The sequence below is a fragment of the Peromyscus californicus genome, unplaced genomic scaffold (genome assembly GCF_007827085.1).
Source record: "Peromyscus californicus insignis strain IS unplaced genomic scaffold, ASM782708v3 Scaffold_8__1_contigs__length_139910024, whole genome shotgun sequence".
Taxonomy (NCBI): Eukaryota; Metazoa; Chordata; class Mammalia; order Rodentia; family Cricetidae; genus Peromyscus; species Peromyscus californicus.
This window is the reverse complement of record NW_026294606.1, coordinates 52,711,728-52,728,325: the sequence shown is the minus strand read 5'-3', so window position 1 is coordinate 52,728,325 and position 16,598 is coordinate 52,711,728. Positions and strand designations below refer to the sequence as shown.

The following is a 16,598-nucleotide window of genomic DNA, read 5'->3' as shown; positions in this document are numbered from 1 at the left end:
AAGAATAACAGAATTAGAAACCTGACCCTTTTGCAACATTCGTGTACTGCCTAAATTGGCAGGGATCATCAGTGATGAAAGGCTGTTGGGGAATAAGATAGTCACATATCTCAAAGTGTCACTTTAGTAACTCCAAACTGGAAAACATAACTTTCCAAGAAGAGAAATGACAGACACTACCTTAATCTATATCATGAGGAAGTTGTGGTGATATTCTATTTGTATGTTAATAAATAAAGTTTGCCTAGAGATCAGAGGACATAGCCAGCCATTTTTAGGTAAACATAGAAGTCAGGCAGTGGTAGCACACGCAGGGTCTCTGCGTGTTAAAGGACATACTAGGGAACAGCCAAGCGTGGTGACACACGCCTTTAATCCCAGTACCAACCATAGAGACATGGAGGTCTGTACAGACAGGCAGTAACAAAGAAGTGAGGTAACTGGGCTAAGAGACAATGAGAGGGCAGAACAGCAAGGCAAAAAAAAGCCTGGGTAAACAAGAAGTAGCTCTCTTGGGAAACTACAGTGGCGTGGTGAGTTAAGGCTAGCTGGTATCTCTCACTATTTCCCTGATCTCTAAGGCTTTCACCCCTATATTTGGCTCTGTGTTTCTTATTTAATAAGACCGTTTAGAAATTCGTCTACAGGAAGTAAATAGACATCTCCTTGCTTATTGAAAAGACTAAAAAAGTACATTTATGGAAGAACTCTGTCAAGATAGTCTCATGCTGAACTTGTTTGATAGAACTTCAAGCAGAGAGGAACATATACCAGACTGATGATATGTGTGTGTGTATATACACATGCAGGAAAAAAAACCTCCCAGTATATACCCTGAAAATACATGTAATAACAACAACTTTAAAAGATACAGCACAGCGTGTTTCTATGTGTTAGGAAGTCACAAAACTAGGAAGGAGCCATGAGAGGGCTGGGAAGTAGATCATAAAGGAGGTGGAAAATAGAGAGACTATTGGAATATGTGTAAAAGGAAAGCATAAGGAGGGTGTGGTGTTTGGATAGAGATGGCCCCCATAGAAGAATGTGTTTGAATGCTTGGCCCATAGGGAGTGGCACTATTAGTATGTGAGGCCTTGTTGGAGGAAGTGTGTCACTGTGGAGGTGGGCTTTGGGGTCTCACATGTGTTCAAGTCATGCCCAGTGTAACAGGTCTCTTCTGCCGCCTTCAGGTATAGACGGAGAACTCTCAGCTCCTTCTCTGGCACCACATCTGCCTACATACCGCCTTGTTTCCCACCATGACAATAATGAACTAAACCTCTGAACTGTAAGCCAGCCCCAATTAAATGTTTTCCTTTATAAAAGTTGCCGTGGTCATGGTGCGTCTTCACAGCAATAGAAGCCTAACTAAGACAAAGAGCAAACTGGGAGAAGAAAGGGAACCAAATAAGGAGAGAGGAACAATTGAGAACAAAGCATAATGACACATGCCACTATTAAACCCAATACTTTGTTTGCTAATCTAAATTAATTTGCTAATCAATTAATTTTAAAAAGACATGTTACAGTAATTTGTGAGTAGTTGCGGACAGCTTAGATAGGGCCTCTTTTTTTCTTTTTTTTTGGTTTGTCGAGACAGTTTCTCGGTATAGCTTTGCACTTTTCCTGGATCTCGCTCTGTAGACCAGGCTGGCCTCGAACTCACAAAGATCTGCCTGCCTCTGCCTCCCGAGTGCTGGGATTAAAGGTGTGCACCACCACCGCCTGGCTTAGATAGGGCCTCTTGGTGGCTAACAGGATTATGCTCCCACTACTCATGCCTAGGGTGCTTCTTAACTCTTCCTTTACTGAGCTACCCACTCCCAGCCCCTGCCAGATTCTAACCCATTCAATTTCTTGACATCAGAGACCATCAGAGCCTTCTTAGTCTTCTACATCTTTTGAAAGACATACCAAAATGTTTAGAGAAAGAGCCATCATTATGAAAAAGAGCTAAATTTCAAACAGTAGAAATTTAGACTTAAGTTTCAATGGTAACCTACAACACTTTTTTCATAGATAAGATCTCTAAACAACTGCAACTCACTCCGTGTGTCCTTGGAAAACATTCACGGAGTGGATGGAAGGGTCCCTGAAATCCCAAAGACGGAAAGTTGTGTCACGGGAAGAGGTCACCACGAGCCGCTGGGTGGGGTGAGTGCAACAGTGTGTTAACTCCTGGTCATGCCCTACAACCAAATACAACAAAAATACAAGGTCATCCACCTGCAGACATACAATTAGAGTAAAGCTGTTTTAAAAACACACGAATCAAAAATATCCATCATCTTTACAGATACCACTAATAGCTGATGGAAAAGTAAACCTTAAGGAATTACTTAGTGGTATGGAAGGCTGTCCTTCAGATGCTTGAAGTCATTTCAGCTATCCACATAAAAAAAATGAGTAGGGAACTACATACATCATAACTCAATTTCTGGTCTTAACAGTTAGAAGGTCAGACAAATCACTTTAACAGGCTGAATGCAACAAAAATAACTTCTAATGGTATAATTTGTGGGCCCTTAGTACAACATCTTGTCTTGCATTTGGACAGAACCTATAAATACATCTTTCTATAAATGGGGTATACAACAGACCAAGAATTCCACATATGTAACTAAGGTCCCTAAATCATTCATCTTTGTGTTAAAGAAAGGCTGTCCTCAGTGGCCTAGTCTAAACAGCTAGAACCATTCAAAGGGCCAAGGTCCTCCCAGAAGTTAGAGAATCCAGGGCAACAGAGGCATGCTTCTGCTGGCCTAGAAGCCAGCAACCTGATATGTGGGAAGATGCCTTTGGTGGGAGCCCTGGATGCTCAGGACAGACCCTAACTGACCACTAGTAAGAAAGTACAACTCCAGTCACATAGCTATAAGACACTGGATGAATTTTTCCAGCAACCAGTGAGCACAGAAGACTACAAGTTCCAGAGGTCCTGCCCAAGCCGCACCTTCACTTCAACCAAACAGACCCTCACAGCTGAGGAGCAGCTACCTTGGACATAGAAGCTTGACAAGGAAACCATCAAGGTAATAGATCCCTGCTTTTTAAGTGTGTTTAAAAAAAAGAAAAAAGAAACTGTCAAAGAGAAAGAGAAAACCAATACAGCAATCATATTTCAAATATTGAAATACTGCATGCTACCGTTAATCTCCTGAAGATAAAACAAATTTAGCTATGAAGAGTTCTATTAATCAGAAAGGATCTCCAAAAATGACAACCACATAGCCAATAGCACTAAACAGAATCCTGGCCTGGAAGTAATTTGTTAGCTCAGACATAAAAACAGTCCAACTAGAAAGAATTTCAGATGTTCACAGCAAGATACCTGTCAGAGAATGAACAAGTTCAGATGTCTCCACATCATACAGGTTGGCAGTTCTGTCCCATGAGGCTGTCACCACTTGCTTCCCACCAACCAGCCAGTCAGCAGCAATAACCACACCCTGATGGCTTTTGAGAGATGTCAGAGGGACTCGGACAGTAGGGCAGTCACTGGACACGTCTCCATCAATGTCAGGCTCATCTTTATCAGAGCACTCTATTTCATCTTCACCAGAAATTTGTTGCTAAGGGTAAAAATCAGAAAAGAAAGACTTTGTAGGAATCTTGAGTTTTTTCTGACATGGCTACACCATTTATCTTTCTAGATTTAATACCATTAGGGCCAATGCAGTTACAGTTTCTGATATGGTGCTCAAGGAATGCTTTCTCAATGTTAAGGCCTGGCTATAAAAGGAAGGCCAAATATTTTGGAAAATATTAAAGCCACTATGGCATCAAAAGAACTAAAATTCATTTTTAATAATCAATAAAATGGCAAATAAAGCAATTTTCAACATTTTCATTTTTACCACTTATTAGAAATACAATATGAAATTAAATAAATACATAAAAGTCAATAATATGTCACAATAAAAAAAGCATTTTAATTCTTAGGAGCCTGTTTAAAATACTTTAAAAATTTTAAATTATAATAACTTAGAATTCCATTGTTCTATCAATGAGAGATCACTTGATTTTCCTCTATCAATGAAATCTTTTATTAAAAGCCAAATAATGTAAAAGTGTAACAAGGCAGTCTATACGCCAGCTCTTCAAGTAAATGCTTATTCATTCAATAAATGTTGATAAACAGACAGTGCTGTTTATACAGCAGAGAAGGAGACAGAGGACATCTGTCATATGTAAGATGACACTTACTCTAAATGATAAGAATTCTAACATAAACACAACTGGCAAAGTTCCTGTCCTTACAGGAAAGACTACACACACTCACAAAACTCACATATGGACTAGTGTAAGAATGAATGTCATGTGTATGTACATACTAGGATGAGAACATGACACATGAACAAAATACCAAGGAAGTATGTCATCTGTGTCATCTGCATTCACATGGTATGGAATGCACAGCATATACAATCAGGTAGCAGTGACTTCTGTGAAGAAAATAAGATGGGGGTAGAACAGACAGACAGCTGAAGGGCTGCTGTCTTACACAGAATTACTGAGGAAAGACTAACAACAACTCAGACCAATTGCAGAGAACAAAGAAGGGTATGCAGATACTGAAGGAAACAGCATTCCAGGCAGAAGGAACAAGTATAAAATCCTTTCTCTGCTATGTAACTGGGCTTGCTCGTATGTGGAGGGACAAAGAGACAGAGGTGGTGCTGTGAAAAACCTGATAGACCATGGAAAGGACTCTGTGCTCTTTTCTGCATGTGGTGGAAAATCATCACTCCTAAGCAAAGACATGTTATGACCTAAATCAACTGCTAAACACAGGAAAATGAACGGAGGCTGAAATGAACTAGACTGTATCATCCACAAACTCATATGCTAAAGTCCCAACCCCAGGACCTCAGAATGTGAACCTAGTGGGGAAAAGGCCCATAAGAGGCAATAAATTCAAATCAGGCTGGGTGTAAGACCTAGTCCACCATGACTTACATACTGCAGTACAAAATTACAACAGAGACACATACATACAAGAGAAAGATCATGCGAGGGCACAGTGAAAGGGCGACCATCTGCTAGCCAAGGACAGAGGCCTTAGAATAAACTAATCCTTCTGCTACCTTGCTCTTAGACTTCTAGTCTACAGACTGTGATAATATAAATTTGATGCCGAAGCCACCTGTCCCAGGCAGCACCGAGGAAAAAATAACTACAGGAAAGAGAAATCTAGGTGTGGGTGGTAGTAATGAAGGTGAGAAGAAAGGCTGATTAATATATCCTCTTGGGAAAGTTTCAAAATTTGCCAACAGATATCCACATGAATTACATACATACATACATACACACACACACACACACACACACACACACACACACACACACACACACACACAATTTGAAGACAATTTAAAGGTATATGGTCCAAACTACTAAGTGAATGACAACAGTACAAAGTGAGATGAACAACAGGATAAAGTGGCATGTTAGAAGGAATGTCCAGAACCCAGTAGCAAGGAATGTCCAGAACCCAGTAGCAAATACAGGACACGCAAGGGAGATACTAAATGAGATGACAAGTGAAATCTGTAGTTAAGAGGAAAGTCGGTATGCAAATTTTGAGACCCACAGTAACAGTTGGTCCTTAAAGCCATAGATGCTGAGTGAGACCAACTAGGACTAGTATAGGAGAACAACAGATGAGCAGCAGACTCACACTTACACCAGTGGGTAGAGCATCAGAGAGGCACCCAACAAGATTTAAGGGAAGGAAGAAAGAGGAGGAAAGGGCATCTGTTAGAATCCCAAAAAGTAGCCCTGGAGTCTGTTGGATGAGCAACCATGAGGGCAATCATGAGGAACTGATGACTTAAGAGGGAAAAGAGTGAATTCACATGCCACTTCTGAAGATGCTGGTGTGGGAAGGAAAGTCAGTGGGGTAGGAGTTCTGGATGGGCTCTGGGACAAATGTGTGGTGCTGATGCTAAGAACCATTCTAAGGACAGAAAGAAGCACTGCAGAAACATCATTAGGAAGAGAGGAAGTAGAACTCTAATGATGACAACAAGGAATTATCAGACTATGCTAACATCTGCTAAAAGTGCAGAATGCATCAAAGTTACACAGGGTAGTGTAACTCTTCAACAATGCCACATGTGAGTGACATGTGAAGGAAGGGGAGCTTGGGGACGACAGGTGCAGCCTGGGAAAGAAAAGAATGTGGTAACTATAAAGTGCTAAGCATAGCTGTTTTCAGTATGGACCAGAGTACAGAAGGAATATAAAAACTAAACCTAGGGGCTGGAGAGATGGCTCAGAGGTTAAGAGCACTGGCTGCTCTTCCAGAGGTCCTGAGTTCAATTCCCAGCAACCACACGGTGGCTCACAACCACCTGTAATGAGATCTGGTGCCCTCTTCTGGCCTGCAGTCATACATACTGTATTCATAATAAATAAATCTTTAAAAAAAAAAAAACCTAAGCCTAGAAAGGTTTGCAAAGAGAAACCAGAACAGACCCTGTAGTCTAGGATGTAATAGCTCATACCTATAATCCCAGTACTGTGGAGGCTGGGGCAAGGCTACCATAAAATCAAGGCCAGCCAGAGTTAAACAGTAAGAGCCTGTTTCAAAATCAAATAACAGGAGAAGGGTAGGGGAATCCCTACAAAGAAAGAACTTCATCTCAAAGGCAAAGGGGGAGTTATCTGAGGTATCAGCATGTCCATTATTCTAGAAAGATGGCTCCTGATGAACTATGGAAAAGGAGCTATGGTGGGCAGCCACTAGATGAGACTCAACTGGTTAAAGAAATTGGGAGCCTGGAAATCTGTGGAAAGGTAAGAGGTCAGCAAAACCTTTTCCCTTCTGCATGAGATGAGAGCTTCGTTCCCAGGATATGCTATTCAATAGAAGAATGACTCCTGGCAGATACACATACCAAGATAGGAAGGGCCGCTACAATCACAGGAAATGCCTGATGGGAATACTGCAGCACTGCAGTAGCTCTGAGCTGAGTGTCTAGATGCCTTCTGTCTCTGCTGTTACTCATAAACTGTTCAGAAGGCCTTGGTTCCATGTCACAAGGCTTCCCAGCCCCCACATCTGCACCCACTGAATCTTACACTGCTGTACCCATGCTGCTATACAGTTCTGGATGGCTCTATGCACAAGGATCTCTTTAACTAGGCAATGAACATGGCTCCAGCAAAGAATATGGAATGTGACAACTGACACACGTCCTGTCTGTCTTACACTTCCTAGGTAACTACGCTCAATGGTGGATATCTCTCTTGTACGCTACATAACAGCTTCCCAGGGACACAGAAAAGATTGAACAATTGAATTCTTAAGATTTTGTGGAGTAGCTAGGAACAGAGTAGGGAGACAAAAGAGTATATCACAAAAATTCTAAACTTCATGTCAGGTGTGTTAACTGCTGGACTCCTGACATACAACAGTGAACACAATAGGCTTTTACTTTAGAAAAAAAAAAAAGAGTAAGAAATAAACCCTAGATGTAGGATGGAGCTACCTCCTCAGACAAGCAACACAGAAGAAAGGATTTGAGTGTCCAGACCATATACATAGTTTGGGCCATGTGCAATTTTAAACACATGTTCCACTGGAGAGACCGCACAAAAAATAGGCTCAAAAGGGCCCTGAAACCTCATGTTTTAGAAGGTGAAATGATATACGTTAATTCTGGAGAGCAGAAGTCCATGATGAAGGTACCAACCAGTTCACGTTCTGGTGGAAGGGCTTTTCCTGCCTGGCAAACAGCTGCCTTTCGTGTAACGGTGAAAAGAGAAAGTGGTCCCTCTGGTGTCTTAAGGACACTAATATTATCAGATCAGGGCCCTACTCTGTGTGTTCATTTAACCTGAACTACTTTCTTAAAGATATTACCTCCAATTAAAGCCACATTAGCATGCAAATTTGGGAGTGACATAAATACCCAATCCATAACATTTTAACCCTGGGCATCCAAATTACAGAGCCTACTTACACTGAAAAATACATATTCTACCTCAAAACATCAAGTCATTCCAACATTAACACTAAAGTTTAAAGGACAGTCTTAACAAAATACCATCTAAGGAAGGTCTGCATGAGAATCAAGATACAATTTATCCCCAGGCAAAATTCCTAACTAGCTATGGACCACAGAAAACAAGCAAATTATATTTATCCAAATACAATACTGAAGACATACAAGACAAGCAATTCTATTCCAAAAGGGGAGCAAAAGAAAAGGAGGAAAGAAAAACACGTTTCAAACAAACCCCAAATCTAGAAAAGCGAATTCCATTAGATCTTAAGTCTCAACAATAATTCTCTTAGGATCCATGCTCTACCTTTTAGAACCACTAAGGAAGCTTCCTCACCATGACAGCTAGCTAGGCAGCCTCCCCTCTGCTATGGCACTAGGCTGTGGCATCCTGCCCCCCCAATCCCCATTGCCCCAAACAAAAGAGAGGCCATATATACTGCCACATGCTTGTAATCCCAGCTCTAGGGACGCCGAGAACACAAATTCAAGGCCAGCTTGGGTTGGGTTACAATGAAATCATGTCTGTTAAAAAGAAAAAAGAAGAGTAGAAGGAAGAAAGTAAAGCAAAGAGGCAGGGAGAATGAAAACCAAGAACATTTTCTGCCCTTTGCAAATGAGGAAAAGACAACCTCAGGCCTGTGGTAGGAGTGGACAGCCTTGGCAATTTCCAAGTTACTTTCAGATCCTTGTTGTCTGTCCAAAGGAAGACACGTATTCATAGCCAGGCAGTTCCATTTTCTGGTGCTTAAGAGAACCCCAGCACTCTGATAGGCTTCCTCCATCTCATCCTATGTTCTGTTCCTTTCCCCACAGCAGTATAACTCTTACCTCTGTTGCTAGCGTCTGCTGAGGTGGCTGATTAAACTCACAGTTTACATCTACACTAATCTTTTAAAATGTAGGTCAGTTAAGCCACATCCAACCATACCAGATACTATCAGCTTATTCTAAAATTTGCAAATATCCAGAGTCCTCCATGAACAGACCAACAGCGAACTGTCAGAGTAACTGAACATGCTTACACTAGTGTCGGCAACAGGCTGAGGTGTTGGAAGTTGTACCACGTATCTCCAAATATGAGCAGTCTGATCTCCAGAAGCTGAAGAGACAAATGGGGGAATATTATCCACTGGGCAAAACATGCATAAAATGTGCTCTTTCCTACACTGTGGCCAAACATCAATCACGCTTTTCTCACTTAGTGATCACTTAGTAAAATGGACATACTTTATTTAAATAGTGATTTCAGACTGTACAAGGCTATAAGAATAGAACACATGTACAAAATTAGGGCTGCAATTACCAAAGAAAATATTTCCCCTTTCATCTTAGAAAAACTTTGATGGTTAAGAAAAAATAGAGATTTTATTTTTAATCTATGTAATAAATATTCTATTGTATTACACTTGTGACTATAACAGTCTGAGATGTTTCAGGAAAGGAACTCATTATTAATAGGACTTTACAATGTGCCAGGTATTACTTACTATGTTACTATTAGCATTACTTCTTTGTGTTGCTTTCCTATTCCTCTTCTTTCTAGCAGAGGTTTGTAAGAAAGTGCTCTCATTAGGAATGGGCCCTCTTACACTCCAGAGTGGTACTCTCAGCCCTCGCCAAAGTGGTCTGCTTTACATCTTTCTCTCCACTGCTGCAAACTTACCTAAAGAAGTTACCATGAACTGATAGTGAATTTGTTATGGCCGAACTCAACTGATGGTCCTGACGGACCAGTTTCTCTTCAAATCAACACTATATAAAAATTGCAGTCTAATTTTCTTTTCTCCTTTATCTGTCTCAAAGTTGGTATTAGTTCCTTTTTCAGATGGGACTTGCTTTCACCACTCCTTTCTAAGCCTTTGGTTTATATCTAGACATATCCAGCTGCCACTAGTCTAGTGTCTTTCCTCTCTACTAATCATACAATAAACCTTCAGTGTCTTCCCCACTTTAACTTCTCAGATATGTATTAAGGTACATACTGGCTATAATCATCTAGGACTACGAAATGATTTAGGGTAACTTTCCTTCCATATCCCTCTCACATGTGAAAAGTCTCTGACCAAAAATAGTAATCACTGCACACCACATACTGAAAGTACTCATGCTGGGCTCCTTCTTAAATCCTTCCACCTGCACAGAGCACCCTTGTCATCTCAACGTGTATACTCTATCCTGGGCTCAGCAGAATCTGGTCCAAGGGGAAAATGCAGGCACTTCCCCATTTTTGTAAATGAACAGTAATGTCTCTTCACCTGCTACAAAAGCAGGACAGAGCAGGGATAGATGTCATATAGTCTGTCAAAGACAAATATACCTACTAACTGGTCTTTTTCAGAAGCCTGGCAACCTCTGGCCCATCAAAGCCAACACATGCAGATTATCACCTGTATCCCCAAAACATTTGACTCCACAGCTATGTAACAATTTTGTAGAAATAATCCTCAGCACAAAAGGCTACCTTCCAAAAGCAACAAATGAAGCTATGTTTTTAAAGCCAGTCTAAAATGTAATATACACAAGCTACTACAGCTTAGGTAAATTACCTAGAAAGGAATGAAAATAATTCATAAAATTTCTACTAAATATTGTCTAACTTTCTTACGTGCTATGGATACCTGATAGTACTAACAAAAGAATATAAAATTTATAGCTGTTTTAAGATTATTAATTTTCATTCAAGAAAGGAAAAAAATCAACATACCAGTAAGAGCCAACTGCTCTGAGGGATGAAATTTTATAGAATTTACTGCAAAATAAAAATTTTACAAAAACAGGTTTAAGATAATAAAACCATGTTTTTAATATTTATTAGCTATTATATTACAAAGTTAATTGTAAATTTTAAAAAACTATGATAGTTCATTAGCTCCTCTGATTCAATTAAACTATGAATATATGAATATACTGAATAATATGAACAAAGGTATAATAAAAAAACAAACTAAAGTATGAACCACCTTGCTAAACGGCAAGACATACAAGAAAGAATATTAACAATCCACTTTTATGAACAGGCAAGTAATTTAGAGTTAAAATAAACAAAGAAAATGAGGTTATGACAAGAAGCAGAAGCAAACTTAGTGTGGAGACATTGCCCACTAGCCTCATCCTGCCCTGCCCAGCTTACAGAAACCCTGATCTAGTCCATGACAAATGAGACCCCAGGAATGAATTCCAACCAGACTCAAAAATGGAGACTAGGTTACTGTCCTCCCATTTTCTTATCCACATTCAGGATACTCAAAGGTAAGTTTTGGCAAGTGTTTTCTTGGGAAGTTTTCATTGTCTTAATAAAGAACATAAGCCAAAGAGTAGACTCCCAGTGCCCAGTATCCTTTCTTCCTTCCTTCCTTGTATTCAGATAGACTATCTTAATGGGTAGCCAGCAAGGTAACAAGCATGAGCCCAGCTTAATGAACTGGTCGCATACTAAAAAGATTCTAGGCCCATCTCCCTACCTAGGACTTTCCTAAAGCAAACCCTAGGTTTTAGAATGGACTAAAACCTCCATTAGTCTGGCCAGGGAGTTGAACTCAACTCATCCTAAGAAGAATCAACCTTCATGTCCCTGCCTTGTAAAGAAAATGCATATCCCTTAGACAGAATGTTGTGGAAATTCTACCAAACTTCAAAAACTTATCCATTAGTGAAATTGTATTAGCTACACCTTTAAAATTATGTTTTACTAAGAAACTATACAAAAAGAGAATTCTATTTACTTTCAATACTAAAATACAAATAATATAAAATAGCTCATGAAAATTGCTGTTATAAGTAATAAACATAAGCTACAATGCTAAAAATAAGCAAATATATTTTAAAAATAAATTAGGGGTAAGAGGCCTAGAGAGATGGCTTAATGGTTAAGAGCTCTTACTGTTCGTATAGAGAACTCAGATTCAGCTCCCAGCATCTAAATAGCTGTTTACAACCTGCTATAACTCTAGTTCCAAGAGATCCAACACCCTCTTCTAAGACCTTTCGGCACCAGAAACACATTATGGTGCATATAGATTTTTCAGACAAAAATAATACACATAAAATAAAAATATATCTTTTTTAAAAAGACATGGAGAGGGGGCTGGAGAGATGGCTCAGTGGTTAAGAGCACTGACTGTTCTTCCAGAGGTCCTGAGTTCAACTCCCAGCAACCACATGGTGGCTCTCAACCATCTCTGGCGCTTATAATAAATAGCTAAATCTTTAAAAAAAAAAAAAAAAAGACATGGAGAATGCAACACATGTTCTACAAAATTTTATATTTTTGAGTCCCTAGTAATAAACTCTGGACACTGTATTTATAAACTAAGAAAAGACTAGTAATAAAGGGACAAAAGAAGAGCAGCAGCAAGAACAGGTAGCTACTGTATTACAAAGTTTGAATATTGTAAAGTGAGAGACGGTGCTAAGAAAGAGAGGAGGTGGGGGGTCTACAACTCAGAGCCCTAGCCTTTGAGGAGATCACCAAGATGTCAGGAAGGTGCTGAGTTAAATGAGGATCCACTCATGGGTGTGGCTTTGTTTGCACAAGCTAAAGGTGACATTGAGTCTATAAATGTGAGCCTAAGCCGAACTCCAATGTGAGTGGAGATATTCTCATGAGTAATACACTGTGTCCCTCTCTTTGGCTACCAAACTATCACCTTTTCTCCACTGGAAGAATTATTGTGTTTTAACAGACATGCAGGAGTCCATCTGAAGCTGACCTCCAAAAACAAAAGAGGCTTCCACTCTATATAAATACCAAAGGAATGAATCTAGGGATAAAAAACTCAGGACTGGAATGAGTGGGGATCTTACATACCGGGGGGGGGGGGGGGGGGGGGGGGGAAGAAAAGAAAAAAAGACTCTTTCAAAAGTGAGGATCTTTTAAACCCCATTTTGTTCAGGTGAGACTTAGCCAAAAAAAAAAGTTTCGGTAAGAGAATGGAGGCAACAGGGAGCCCAAGTCCCTTCCCTAGGAGACTGTCTTATCATAAAATACACACTATGTTCTAGCCTTTGTCCTGTTGAGTTCTATGAATTGTTAATATGGGCACAGGCACAATGGAGAAGAAAAAACGCTTGCACGCATCACGCATGCGCTCATGGACCTAAGTGCCCAAGGCTATCCATCAAAACTAAGGGAACAGTGACAGCTGGCAGATGAGAGGAATGAACAGGTCGGCAGTCTTGCACAGAGACTGGATGAAGACATTCTAGGTGGAAGAAATTTCTAAATGTTTGGGAGGAAAATACAAAAATGAAATTTGATCAAAACAGTGTTAATACCCAGGTATAACTGAAGAGGCAGAAGAGAGTTACTGTAAAATATAAACTACAGACCCAAACACACAGTCAGTGGGAACATCCTTTATTTTGCCTGACCGAAGTATTACACATTAATCTCTAACACATGGTTTATAATAAATAATTATAGTTACACAACGTAGACTAATATGTAGCACTGCTTAAGTATTAAACTTTTTACCATTATTGCTCATATAAGGTAAAGGACAGTTTATCTAGTCTGACTAAATTACAAGTCTCCCAACCACCAAAATATAAAAATTTTATATCAAGTATAAAACTTTTTAACCAATATAGTTGATATTATGAAAAATTTTAAAAAGGAACCACAGAAACACAGCTTCTGATTATTGTGCTCATTTAGGTAAATGCTTACCTGAGCCTACATGGCCAGCATATTTGACAAGACATTTGCCAGTCTCTATGCTCCACAACAAAGCCGTGTGATCTACAAGATGAAGAAGTCATAACTTAGACATCACTAATTTTATAATTTCTTTAAAAATAAAATAATATTCTAAAAAGTGGTAAGTCACATCACCTTAACAGGTACTTTTAATTTAGTTTTATTTTATGTGTATGGGCATTTTTGCCTCCATGTATATCAATGTATGCAGTACCCTTGAAGGACAGAAGAGGGTACTGGATCCATTGGGACTAGAGTTAAAAGACAGTTGTGAGCCACCATGTGGATGCTAAAAATCAAAATTCGAACTTGGGTCTCTGGAAGAACAGCCAGTGCTCTTAGCCCCTGAGTCATCTCTCCAGTCCCCCAAACAGTTCCTGCAACTTTGATTCTATTCTGTACAATTCAATTACCCTAAGAAAAGTGCTGTGACTTGTCTGAAGCCACAGAACTGAACAAGGACAACTGGACTTGATATCCTAGTGGACCATTTCATCGAGGCCATCATGTGTGAAACTGGCATACAGAAATCATTTATATCATAGATATATTATTTTATCCTAATATTAGAGCTTTCCAGAACATCTTATAATTCTCAAATTCAATTAGCCTCCAAATCCACTTAAATTATATGAAATGATGGCTGTTTCTTTGGACCTTTTTCTCTCACAAGCATTAAGGGGGGAAAGGGAGAATTAAAAAAATTTCTAAGAAGAAATAGTAGCCAATTATCCAAAGGAAATTTCAGAAATATCAGAAGTCACCCCCTCTCTTTTTAACTAATACTTTCAAACCATCCAAGATGTTTAAGAATGAGCACAACTACAAACAGGAAAAAAACTCTCAACACTCTAACTAGGTTTCTTGTGTCTCTTTTACTTTTAAAAATCAGAATGCAGGCCAGGTGGTGGTGGTGCACTCCTTTAATCCCAGCACTTGGGCAGCAGAGGCAGGCAGGTCTCTGTGAGTTCAAGGCCAGCCTGGTCTACAGAGCTAGTTCCAGGAAACCCTTTCTCAAAATACAAAAAACAAAAAACAAAAACAACAACAACAACAAAAGTGCATCCCCCTCAGCAGAGCAGCCTCCTGTGACAACTCCACAGTCTAGAGAATATGCACTTTTCAGTTGCTAGCATAACCCTTCCCCTTTACTGCTGGGAGAAAAATGACAAACCTGCCCCAAATCAGAAGCACACCTGGCCTGACCAGGAACAAGGCCAATAAAAAACCACCTAACGTTTAAAAATTCTCCCACCTATGCTGCTTCTACCATTCAAATACGGACACGCTCGCATAACTTAGTTGAAGCCAGGGATCTACTGCCTCAAAACCAGGAGTCCAGCCTTGGCTGTGACATCTACCCATGGGACTACTACAAAGGACTACAGGTCTCAGGAGAAATGGGTGCTCCATGCCAAGGCAAAAGCTTTTCCTTTTCTTTTTCCTTCTTTCCTCCTCATTTAATTTTTGTTTGAGAGACAATATGACAGGGCTTTATATCACAGCCCATGCTGGCCTGGAACTTGAGGTCCTCCCGCCTCCAGCTCAAGTGCTGGGCCTTTGGCATATACCACCACACCTGGATCCAAAAGCTTTGGTTTCATAACTCTTCCACCACACTTCATGAGTTATCAACCAAAGCCACATCTTAACAAGCCAGCTGCAACAGTGTCTGGCTCACCGGCAGACGCTGTCCCAAGAACCACAGGCTGTGTCTTTGCAACACTGACATCCCAGATACCATCCCTGTGGCCAATATACTCCTTCACAAGCTGGCAGATGGCCCTTGATGTGGTAGTCTTAAAGCTGGAGACAATCTAAATTGAGGAGAAAAGAAACACTTTTAAACACTTACTGAATTAAATTTCTCTAAGTTAAAAAAAGGCAAAACAGCACAAAGATGTCTTGAAAATGTGTAAGTAATTTAACAGGATATTGTAAACACTGACAGAATATAATACAAGCATGAATAGAACTGAGATGCCTCGCACAATAAGGCTGCCCTCATTCAGCTCATGATCAGAAGCTTCAGAAAATTCTCCCCATCCACTAGTGCAAGGAGTCAGGCAGGTAACGTCTCACTGCAGAAGAAAGGCACCACAGGGCCTCTCAAGTCATTCTTCCCCAAATCTCCATCACCAAACCAAGTTCTCAATCTTTAAAACACATATACACACACCAAGAGAGAGACAGAGAAAGAAAGACAAACAGAGGGAAAGAGACCAGACAGACAGAGAGACAGAGAAACAGATATGAAAAGGTTGAGGGAAAAAATACCCCAAACTACTAACACTAAAGTGTGTGTTCACAGAACTTTCATTTTTTTCCTGAATTTGATCATTTTACACCAACCACATATCAGAACAAAAAAAGCCCATGCAGTAAGAGGAATCAAATGACCACACTTGTAGCAGATGAAGAGGTTTGTTAAAGACTGTTTATTGAGCACTTGCTTGAAGCCACGTGCCACGCTAGATGAAGACAGAGCTGAGAGATATACAGGTCTTTTAGAAGCTCATATTCTAATGGGAAACAGACTTGAGATGATACAGACAATGAGGAACACACAGTAAGGTACTGGTCCATATAATGACACATGTAACAATTCTCATTTCCCTCAGAATGAAGACTATAAAGTGAGGAAAAAACTAAATGCAAAGATTTCTTTAAACTTTGATCATGAAGCTGCTCTTAGATAAATGAAAACATTTCAACTTTTAAGTAAATCAGAAAAAAATATAAAGAATAATGGATCTATAAATCTATGTAAGAAAAAATGAAAACAAAATTAATGGATTCATACAGCTTGCCTTCAACAATGATTCCGCAGAGCCTAGGACATGTATACAAATTTACTCTTATATAAACATATGCAGACACAATCT

General features: G+C 39.8%; 1 protein-coding gene across 5 annotated transcripts in view; it reads right to left on the bottom strand.

Annotated features, from left to right (window-relative positions):
* Window positions 1-16,598, bottom strand: part of Wdr37 (WD repeat domain 37) — a 61,799-nt gene that overhangs the window by 25,752 nt on the left and 19,449 nt on the right. For all 5 annotated transcript variants that reach the window (XM_052729234.1, XM_052729236.1, XM_052729235.1 and 2 more), the window contains 6 exons: window positions 15,395-15,530; window positions 13,684-13,755; window positions 10,720-10,764; window positions 9,038-9,114; window positions 3,332-3,572; window positions 2,048-2,189 (listed from right to left, as the gene is read on the bottom strand). In XM_052729234.1, coding sequence (XP_052585194.1) covers window positions 2,048-2,189; window positions 3,332-3,572; window positions 9,038-9,114; window positions 10,720-10,764; window positions 13,684-13,755; window positions 15,395-15,530 — 713 coding nt within the window. The remainder of the gene's footprint in view (window positions 1-2,047; window positions 2,190-3,331; window positions 3,573-9,037; window positions 9,115-10,719; window positions 10,765-13,683; window positions 13,756-15,394; window positions 15,531-16,598) is intronic.